The sequence below is a fragment of the Mercenaria mercenaria genome, chromosome 16, assembly GCF_021730395.1.
Source record: "Mercenaria mercenaria strain notata chromosome 16, MADL_Memer_1, whole genome shotgun sequence".
Classification (NCBI taxonomy): domain Eukaryota; kingdom Metazoa; phylum Mollusca; class Bivalvia; order Venerida; family Veneridae; genus Mercenaria; species Mercenaria mercenaria.
This window is the reverse complement of record NC_069376.1, coordinates 42937598-42949249: the sequence shown is the minus strand read 5'-3', so window position 1 is coordinate 42949249 and position 11652 is coordinate 42937598. Positions and strand designations below refer to the sequence as shown.

At 36.5% G+C, this 11652-nt stretch overlaps 1 protein-coding gene across 3 annotated transcripts; it reads right to left on the bottom strand.

Moving 5' to 3' along the window:
- Positions 1 to 1468: 1468 nt before the first annotated feature.
- LOC123540204 (uncharacterized) lies at positions 1469 to 10251 on the bottom strand. Of its 3 annotated transcripts, none has more exons than XM_045325028.2 (7): positions 10095 to 10251; positions 7339 to 7450; positions 6783 to 6924; positions 5340 to 5472; positions 4225 to 4407; positions 3143 to 3310; positions 1469 to 2866 (listed from the first exon to the last, which is right to left on the bottom strand). In XM_045325028.2, exons 3-7 carry the CDS (start codon positions 6918 to 6920, stop codon positions 2028 to 2030), a joined length of 1461 nt encoding a protein of 486 aa, XP_045180963.1. In that variant the 5' UTR covers positions 6921 to 6924; positions 7339 to 7450; positions 10095 to 10251; the 3' UTR covers positions 1469 to 2027. The 3 variants fall into 3 exon arrangements, with proteins under 3 accessions (XP_045180963.1, XP_053382836.1, XP_045180962.1); XM_053526861.1 differs by having other exon boundaries at positions 10023 to 10095; XM_045325027.2 differs by lacking the exon at positions 10095 to 10251 and having other exon boundaries at positions 7339 to 7617.
- Between the last annotated feature and the right edge of the window lie 1401 nt (positions 10252 to 11652).

Genomic DNA, 11652 nt, shown 5'->3' with positions numbered 1-11652 from the left:
CTGCATACTCTGTCTGAAATAGGAACATCTCTAGAATGTGCTTGCCTATATGTGTTGGAGCACATAGAACGTTTTCAATTGTCATGAACCATACTAAGGTATAACACGAAACTTATTTGATCGTCAGCAAATACATTGTGCTGAAATATACAAGTATATAACAACTCAATCCGCAATTACGTTTGAACCGATTTTCAAGTGGGTATGTACAAATGCATAGATTGGTGCGATAGAGAACTGGGTGTAGGTTATGGGCTTGACCTTCATTAAATACAAAAGCGATTCAGTATCTTTTTATGCACTTTCGAGCCAAACTAAGCAGTCTGATACTGATAGCTGCTTACTATCAAGAAAATATAGTCTTGGTAGTGCTAACTGCACTCAAATAAAATTATTTCCTTCTGAGTATATAAGTTATTGTATAATAATTCAAACAATGCGGACATGGGTCATGTAAAATATTACAAGTTTTCACGTATCAAAGATTCATATATGCCTACAAATTGAATTTTTATCACCACAAGATTTGTTTATGGTGGCTTAATTTTTACTATTTCGGTCTGGCTTGAAGGTGCGTTTTGAAGAGCGCCAACAAGTAAATACGCCAGAACTTTTACGTCAATGAGACAATAATCTCATATGTCGTGTCGGCATGCTAATTTGTCGCTTCGGCGTTTTGACGCATTAAAAGGGCGCCTACACTCTAACACCCCAGAAAAACAAACTATTGCCCCAATACGACAAATTTCTTATTTGGTGTATCGGCGCGTTTGTCTATGTTTTGTCATTTGGAGGGCGTTAACACACACAAGGCCGACAAATAAGCACGCTGTTGGCTTGTTGGCGCTCTTCAAATGTAACAACACACCAGAATGAAATGGCAGAAATCAGCCACCGTATTTGGTCGTTATTTCTATATGAATTCAATGAAATAGTGACGGCTTTAGTAGATCAAATGTTTCTGACAGTAAGTTGCCGAGCGGTCACTAGTCTGTTATGATGAAGGGTACTCTCAGAATTCTATCCCGTCATTATTGGATTTCAAATTGCGCTCTGAGGACTGAGCTTTGTTGAAGCTCCATCTTATAACGACAATGTAGTTCCTTAATTTTCAGGGAACTTTCTTATTCTTTCAGGGGTGGTAAAGCTTTTTAACCTATAAAGTAATGGACCCGTAATAACAAAGTGATTACGTATTATTTATTTCGGAATCCTTGGGCAAACGGAAAATTACTTTTTCGCAACAACTGCAGAATGCATAAATCGCATAAGGAGAATGTGTAACCGTTAAGAATATAAAATGTAAATTGAAACATGAAAAGGCACCAAAGAAAGTCGGAAGGACGCAATATTACGTAAGTTAAAGATAACTGCACTTTCCAGGTCAAGTAATTATCAAGCAAACATCCATCCACTACCCGGACAAAAACACTTGCCAAACAAAGGCTTTAAGGATAACAAAGAAGTGTTGAATATGACTTATTTATCTGATTGAATTGATTATTATCCTTTTTAAGTACCTTTAATCAGAAAGCGAAAGACTCGCCTGTATCGAAGGGGCACACTAGAGCTTTTGCTACATTTAATGCTTGAAAATCGCAATGCATCTAAACTGACAGCCCGGCAAAGCAAGTCAAAAGTTCAACAAACCAACTGATGAACTAATCTGACAAAAAAATAAAGCATAGAATTTAAATATGTTCAGTTAATCTGACAGCTTACGTACTCACGCATAGCACTTTTGGGTGACCGGTTGTTCTTAATGTAAACCAGACATTAGATTAAGCGTCCAATATGTCATGTTTTTTCTACATGGAAATTATTCGATTTATATATCTAAAAGTGTTAAACTACGTCATGAACAAAGAACGTATCTGTTAGTTGTATAACTCAATGAATTCTTGAAAATATGAAATTGAACATCATTTCATAGTCATTGCCTGTAGTTTATTCGAAACAAACATATTGTATATTTACAATTTATACTTTCCAATTTGTATTGTGCTCACGGTTTTGAATCAATATTTTTAAGTTGGCAAATGGCCCTCTTTGGCAAATTTTATGAGTCTCAGTGCCTCGACACCCTTCATACCAAAATCTTCTCTCAGCATATTCCTATCCAAATCAGCTAGCATAGGACCATCAATTTGTTCACGTTTAAAGTTGTCTGCATATTTTTCTAAGTTAAGCTTTTTCAGGTACTCCGACACTTCGTCAATAGTGAGTTTACTGATATCCTCAGGGCATTTAACTTCCCGGACAATTTTTCTTACTTCTGCAGGGGGAGATTTTAGTTCGCTTTCTTTTGCTACATGCTTTGTAGGCGAAATCGTAGTTCTCGGAACGTCGTTGTAATACAAAGCCTTCTTAGTGGCCGATGTAGGGGCGGATTTATGTTCTTCTGGAATTGCCTTCCTCTCTGGGAGCGATGGTGCGGAATTAGAATTGGTGTTGCGTTCTGGTTCTGGAACTGTATGAGAAACGTGGGGTTTTGGGGCCAAAGGAGGAGGGGCACCAGTTTTCTGCGGTTGTGGTTTAAATGAAGTTAATTGTGGTGTCGAGTCTTGAGGAACCTCCGATTTCATGGCCAAATCCAACTCCTTCTGGAACGCCGTATTTACGTGTGGCTTCATGTGTTTGTTATGCTTATCATGTTTGCCGTGATCATCTCTGGCTGTGTTGTCAATCTCTTCATAGACACTAGGACCTTCATCCTGGCGATGTTGTTCGGGATTATAGGTTGCGTTGTCAAACGACCGAAAAGGCGACTTATGAACGAGGCTTACGATGTTCGAATAAACTTTCGGCTCAACGTAAGAATATGTTGTATCTGAATGGATTGCGCTTGGGTCATATTCGGCAATATCTGAAAATATATTGCATATATATTATGTCGTGATATTATTTCAAGAATTTTAAAGATAGCATCCCTATCTATTAGCAGACTATTTCAAACTTTAGGAGCTTGACTCTAAATGGTAAAATATCTTTAACTCCCTTTGGGTTAAAAGAATCAGAAAATGTGTAGCTGATATAAGTCTCGGTCACAATCCTTTTAACAGATGTTAAATAATATTTTTAGTTTAAACACTATGTGGTTTTTTGATATCAAAGGTAACAATACGGGTTATCAAAGTCATACTTGGATTTCCAAATTCTTGATCAAACTCGATATATGCTGCTGCACGATCTAACTCTTGTTGGTAACCAGTCCACTTTTCTTTAGGCTGACCTTTGATCCCTGTAATCAGTGCCAGTCGAAGCTGTGACAAATACAGCGGCACGTGCACCACTTCTTGGCTCATCACGCCTGAAATAGCATAACCAGTCTGATCATCTGAATGTTTACATACATGTTTTACACGTATGTCAAAGAATTCCGCAAAGATTTTCGAAGATGTATACTTTCAAACACGAACATTATACATGTTTTAAAAAAGGCTAGCAATGTCGATATCTTTGAAAAAAACGTTTGAGGACCATTCTAAATACTCCTGTCTATTATTTGCTGATCCTTGTCCTGAAGTTGGAGAACATGAATTTTGCATTATGATACTCGTCCTAGTCCTCGTCCTCTTTTAAATGACACTGATTATATTGCCATGACAACGAGAGCAACAGAGTTATGATTTCAATCATACAAAATACGTCAATGTGAACTCAACCTAAATCAATGAAATAATATTTTTACTAGAGCTATCAGTATAGGTGATCAATTCATCCTGACGCCGATTTGATACAGGGAAAGTAAATTGTTTGACCTTGGGCCTTCAAGAGTGACCTTGATCGTGAACCTAGTAACCTTCGTTGTGCACTCTGCATGTTCTTAATAAAAAAGAATTGATGCTAGTTTAATAAGAATAATCCAAGCGGTTAAGATATTATGGAGTGGACACGAAGTTATAATAATTCACCTTCGAAGTCTAAATGTGACCTCCAACCTTTGACTTTTATCGTGTGCTTTGCACGTCGTCTCGATTAGGTTAATATTTGATACCATGTTTCATGAACATTTTCCAAGCGAAGCGAACACGAATTACGGACGGACGAACAAGTGGTCAGTCGTCTCAACGGACAGACGGAACTGAACTACACCAATATAGTCCCATATACTACGTATCTAAAGATACACTCAATCATTAAAACATTCTAAATTTGAAAAAAACAGAATAAGAAGTGCTAGAAGTGTCAAAGAAACAGTGTTTAGATTCAAAATTTACAAACCGTCAGTAATGAAATTGGACAGGAGATATACTTCGTCGAATGTTTGCACGAGCTCCATGCACGGGATATTGTTGGTGCTGACTGTCTGACTGCCAACTGCTATCGAGTGATCCTTGGGAAACTGTACGGTCAACGGTAGGGTGTTTTCCTTTAGTATTGTGTACATCTGTTTTGGTTTCCCATCTTGTCATAACAAGAAATAGACAAAGTCAATTATAACTTGTACTAATAGTTCGTTTTAAAGGTACAGAGATATTTTCAGACCATCTAGAGGAAAGCTTGAAAGCTATTACAGTTGTTGTACAAAGTTTATATATATATTTTGACTGCTATCTGCTTGCTGATATAACTTACATTTGACGTGAATATCGCAAACATTTAACTTTGATAACATTATCCTGATTATCTATACATCTAAAATATATTGTTTTATCACCTGCACAAACTTTATGTCATTCAGCATACACCTACGTGTTCAGGTGTTGTTGATAGTATGTATTTTTATGTGTTTGATATGGTTAAAAGCATATGTTCGTCAGATATTTGTAAAGCATCTTTCAATCAAACGTTCTTGAGAACTAAGGAATATACACTGACAGGACCTAGCCAAAATCAATTTTTTAACTATCTATCGTTTGACACAAGAAAAAAAGATATGGGAAGAACTGAAGAATAAGCAAAGGTATCTGATAAGAGAGATCTTTTGTGTGGATTACGTAAGCTTAGTAACCTCAAAGTAAACAACGCTCACATGACATAAGCATTTTTTTTTTTCATATTTATAACTAGACACAGCAAATCAGGCTTACAGTGTGGGAGGAGTTGAACACACGTTTAATTGAATCATATCTATTCGTTCTTTTATTTCGATACCAAATCAAGCACATCAAGTTCCAAAAAAAGTAACCCCTTATTCCTAAGTTGCGCAGGGGACGTTAGTGCTTTTGATTTATTAATTCTGAAAATTTGTAGAGGTCGGAATCTGTCTCAAAATGGTATTGTGGTGAACATATAAAAGCATGCCCCTTCAAATGGTACTTAACATTGCTTTAATTATTTCATTTTATTAAATGCCGATCTTATTTAAACAACAGGTTAAACAATAGGTCACCTACGTTTTCCTCCCTGCTTTACAACACATAGATTTTCCTCGTACGTCACCGGAATACTGATCATTCTAGAGTGGCTTCCATACTGAAACTTGGCTATAACCCGTCTCTGTTTGGATATTGCATGAACACGAAGAACCTGTGACGGGAAAAGCAGGATTTAGTGTCTTTTCGATGTAAATAGATTAGCCAGATACAAACTTTCTCACACACCAGAGGTCTACAATGGTTCCCTAGTTGTTCGTCTTTGGATATTGGCAGATCTTTAATACAAAATGCAATATGGCGTTGTTTTTTTCTTCATTTTTTTAAAACTCATGCCCCTTTTTGTTCCTCTGATTTCAAAATAAAGTTGTTTTGTGAAGATGATTAAGAACTTTAGTTTTAACTGACTTCATAAAGTATAAGAATCAATAAACCAAACTAAACTAGAAGGTGTTTTAGTCACAGAAACATATGTCTCCCCCCTATGTATACCTTTAGCTCTGGCGGCCATTTTGTGCAGCAAAGCGAAACGTATTGGCGATATGCATAACTAGGCTTGGTACTGATCACTCCTGTGAAGTTTCGTCGAAATTTGTCCAGCAGTTTGACCTGTGAAAGCCGGACAATATTTTTCTAATATTTTTAGCTGTGGCGGCCATTTTTTGCAGCGAAACGGAACATGTCGGCGATAAGCACAATTACAGTTGGTACTGATCACTTCTTTTAAATTGCATTGAAATCCAGCAAGCAGTGTGACCTGTGAAAGCCGAACAAAATTTTTCTATTTTAAGTTCTGGCGGCCATTTTGTGCAGCGAAGCGAAACGTGCCGGCGACGTACATAACTAGGGTTGGTACTGATCACTCCTGTGAAGTTTCGTTGAAATCCAGCCAGCAGTTTGACCTGTGAAAGCCGGACAAGATGTTTCTACCTTTAGCTTTGGCGGCCAATTTGTGCAGCGAAGCGAAACGTGCCGGCGATATGCACAACTAGGGTTGGTACTGATCACTCCTGAGAAGTTTCGTCAAGATTTGGCCAGCAGTTTATGTGTGAAAGCCGGACAAGACGGACGGGCGGACGACAAAGGCAAAACCAATATGTGGGAGACGTAATAGATATTCTCATAACGATCTGAAAGAGTCGTTGATACAATTTCTCCTAAAACGAACTTATAGTCTTCGGACAGTAGTAGCTTTGGAATCTTAATACTCTCGGGAAATTTGTTATTACAAGCTATACTTAACAAAAACACAATAAATAAGGTTACGGGGTAGGTAGAGGACAGGGATAGAATAATGTTATTTGGCGAAGACCAGTGGTTATATCCAGGGATCAACCTCATCGTACCCGAATTAATATGCAAAACCTTTCATTACTGAAAGTTATAAAGTTGTCAGATTTACCAACCAAAAGTGTACCGTTTTGACAAAAAAAAAAAAAAAAAAAAAAAAAACAACAAAAAAACCTGTTCTCTGTCGAAGGTATCTTCAACGATTTCCCCACAGAACCCCTGGTTGACCATGACTGTCTTCGGTAGGTCGTTGTGAAAATGTTCATAAAACTCTGCCACATTATAATCCTTTTTCTCGTGCAGAAATTCCATTTCCCTGAATAGTAGCAGAAAAAGGGAAACTATTTAAGCAATACCGTATAAAATTGAATTTCTAGTAACTGATTATTGTGTAATGTAAAATGAGAGAAATTAGTTTTACCGTTATACAACCGGTAGGATTAGTTGGTTAAATGGTTAAAATTCCCTAGTCTCCACAATCCCTTACGGGTGGCACTAGTTAGTATAGATCATCGATTGTTGAAGTAGTGACAATTTAAAAAATAACAAAATAAGAACCAAGAAAGGCATGTTTTGCGCCAGCCGTCTTTATATCATAGGGAAACAGAAAAAAAAGTCAAAATTAATGGATTAACGCACTGAATGTTCACTCTTAAACCCACTAAACTTTAGTCAGTATATTATACACTCAATTCGTGCGTACATCCAATAGGTGAGAACTGGAACATACCTTGTGTGTCGTTTAGGAGTTATCTGTCCTTTCCGTCTTGGTGGCAAAGGTACTTTTGTATTTGGTTGCCTCCCCTGATTTTGATCCTGCTCTCCCGAAGTCTGATCCGCACCTGAAACAGTCCGACCCATTAATGCCTGTAGATGACTTCTGTGTATCCTATCATTTAATCCCTTCGAACATGTTTCATTCTTTTCATTATTCGCCATTAGAAATTTCTCTCTAAAAACGCCGTTATCCAAAGCCAGACCAAACTTATTTCAACACAAAAGTTAGTTAAATATATTGTTATCTGAAGCGTGTAAACCCTATATTGATAACGTTATTGTACCTAGATACACCTTATTAGCTTATCAGGCATCTGAAAATACTTCCTCTTTGCTGATCTGTACTTATAACCTCCCCAATTAGGATATACGAGATAAAAAAGCTGTTACACAATGCATTATGATTTTAAGCTACTCTATAGAAGGTAGAAAAAACAACATAAAATTACTTGTTTCTTTTTAAATGTTATTGGTTTAAAACAACTGATTTTCGAAAACTGTTCTTCCGCATGGGTGTAGTGATAAAATTATTCTTTATTAAATTTTTGGTCACCCAGCCTTTGTAAAAATATAAAGTCTTTAATGTAGCGATTAAATACCCATTTTACAATAGTTTTTAATGTGTATTATTGTAAACACAACACTATGGTGAACCATTTGGGTCAAAAGTATACCTTGCAAGCGCGCACATTTCAGAATATACGTGTACGTGTAAAAATATGCCGTATACATTTTATAGGTGAACTTGAAATCATGCGTACAGTTGTAGAATCATACCTTGACGTATATATTTGACCGGTATACTTGTAAATTTACAGACACATGCGTATATGAAAATACACGCTTAAACATGCGCACACGCCTAATAATTTGTATGCACGAATACTGTACACAAATGCAATCTTAAATATATAGATACACTCATAAATGGACGGGCATGCGAATGTATTAGTTAACTTGTTATTATGCGTGCACTTGAAAAATTATGTGGACGTAAGTGCACGGTATAACATGCGTACACGCCTAATAATAAGCTTGTACGTATACTTATCAAAAATGCACGCGTAAATATGTAGATGCACGAATATATTGATGTGCGTGTTTGTAAAGTTGATTATCGACCCAAATGGAACACAATACAACAGGATGGATATAGTTTTCACTTAAAGGACGCGACGGTATGGATACATTTCTGTACACAAGTACGACTGATGAAAGCTTTGAAATGGTATATGAGCCGAACCATGAGGAAACCAACATAGTGCATTTGCGACCAGCATGGATCCAGACCAGCAGTCTGGTCAGGCTCCATACTGTTCGCTAACGGTTTCTCTAATTGCAATAGGCTTTGTAAGCGAACAGCATGGATCCTGACCAGACTGCGCGGATGCGCAGGCTGGTCTTGATCCATGCTGGTCGCAAACGCACTATGTTGAGCCGCACAATGAGAAAATTAACATAGTGTTTTTTTCGACCAGCATGAATCAAGACCAGCCAGCGCATCCGCAGGATACGTATACATTTTATAGGTGACCTTGAAATCATGAAGGTCAGGATCCATGCCTTTCGCTTTCAAAGCCTATTGCAATTAGAGAAACCGTTATTGAACAGCATGGATCCTGACCAGACTGGGCGGATGCGCAGGCTAGTCTGGATCCATGCTGGTCGCAGATGCACTATGTTGGTTTTCCCGTGGTGCGGCTTAATTCTGATGATAAAATAACAGCTATTGTGGCGTGTAGCACCGCTCAAGCTCCCTGTCCGGAACGGACTTCATGATGTCAAAGAAACAGGCATTTATGCGGCCGCCATAAGCATCCGTTAACTTTTACGTCAGACTGTATTGTACTCGATTACAAGCATATAAAAATAACCAACTGTTTAATTTATGTACGCATTAAGTTTCAAGTTTCAATTTTGTTTCATAATCACTGCTTGTAACAAACTTATGGTTAAGAAACTGAATGTATAAAGTGAAACTTAAACATGTTTAAACAGAGCAGCTTTCTGCAAGACTTTGTCAGCTAAATACATAGGAAAGAAAACTGAGTGTTAACTTCCCAAGTGAGGGAGATAATATACAGAACGCAAACTAGTAGAGTTGTTTATATCATTAAAAAAACAAACAAAATAAAACTCATGGCCTATTGCTATCGCAACAATAGCCTGCTATTTTCCTCGTCTTTGTCTTGCAGAACTAGATACATGTATTTTATATTACAAAAATAAAGTATAAAGAATCTAAATACAGCCCTTACATAGTGTAAGAAGCAATACTGCTAAATGTAATAGCTCCTTTGTATTTTGTCTCAGTACTACTTTCTTATACTATAGGGGTTGGTAATAAATCAATATTCCTTAATTATAGTTATAATTGAACAGCATGATTTACACTAATACATATAACATCACATGGATTCATGGGCACTTTTTAAACTCTCGCTTGTCGTTATAAAGTGTAGAATTCTAAAAAAAAATCATCATCATCAGCAGCAGCATTATCAGCAGCAGCAGAAGCAACAACAATGTGCTTGTTGGGTATATTATATTCCCACCCGTTGACTTTCTATTCTTTAACCTCCATAATCCATTCTGTTTATTTTCACTCTGTTAACTTCATGAAAATAAAGATTTTACCATTGCAATTAAATGGGATCCTAGCAATGTTTTGTTTAATGAACATACTTTAAACTAGCAAAACAATCTCACCTTGTTCGTGATCTCCAAAAGATTGCACTTGGTCTACCTGTTATGAACAGATGCGCAAAAGCCTGACATCCTCCTTTAAAGTCACCAATTACTTTAACGTAAACACAGTTAAACTAGCTGAGCGAACGACCATTAATGGGCTAATGATATGTAGAAAACTTAATAAACATAATAGCCCCCGACAAGGAAGTTTTAACATTTATGTAGCTATAGAGATGAGAGTGCAAATACATACGGCGTCTTTCATGCATTTCAATATATACCCTAACCTTAAGACTTCCATGCTACTGCGTATTCCCGTTAAGCAATTAACATAAATTTAGCTCAACACTAGCATGGCTTTTGACGAAATCGCATACAGAGAAAGCGTATTAAGGGTCCAAATTATCATACGCTATATGCGTTTAATAAGTATCTGCCTATCTCCTTTCAGATTTACCGACACATTGTTCCTGAATGTGAAGATTTTACCTTACCATCGGGTGGAGAATTCTATTTAATTCTATTTAGTATCTAATGCGCTTAATGTTTTATCATTTCTGCCGGCTTTGTCCTAGATGAAAGTAGCGCGCAATATTAATACTATTATCGCACGGTGCGGTTATTTTCCACTGATCTTTTCGGTGTGACAAAACTTTGGTGTTATATAACAAAAATTGGTTATGTTGTTTATCTACGCACTATTTTTACTGCTTTTTTATCCAAGTTTTGTTTATGGTGAATGGTGCGACAATTTTCCTAGTGGTCAAAAGAGCAAGGTGGTCTTTAACGCAGGCCATATTTTTATTTATGATTGCGAGAATTTTCATTAAAATCTACATTGTAGAAATATTTCTATTCGCGAAAATGTTTTGAAAATTGCGTTTTTCTCATAGATTCCCGTTATGAAAACTTGCGTGAGGTCGAAATTTTTCAAATCAGTCCAGCAAAAAATCAAGCACACGACCCCATCTTTTTTATTTGCTGAATTTTCTTAGTATATTTCGAAGTTTTGAAAAATCAGAGTTTGATCAAATTCTACATGGTAGAAAAAAATTCGATCCTAACATGCAGAACTACCTTAAGCCAAAAAGGGATTGATTTTTAATGCGCTGGTGGCTTTATTCAAAGGTTGAAATAGACCAATGAAACTGGTTAATGTGGGAAAGAAACGAGTTGTCTTTAGAATCAGGTGAAGCCAAAACGTGATCTTTTGGTACATCTGTCTGTAATCACAGGTTTAGATCAACTGAAAAGAATCTTAAATTGAAAATAAAACTTAACGTTTTCAGGGAAACATGGTTTCTTTCCATAGGTTGTCTTGAGCGTAGGTTTGATAGAAATTGTAAAAATCTATTGGAGCATATTCTTTACTGCAAAATTACAAGGAAACGTTACCGGGACATTTTGAAATGATTAGTTTAAATAACCTCCCTTTGAAGTTAAAAATATATTTGAAATTTCAGTTGATTCATGTTGAAATTAAATGTTTAACTTTTAAAACTTTATTTGTACTTTTTTTGATTAGTTAGAAAGGTATCAATCAATGTTTTATTTCGATCAATAGAGCTTTTGATAT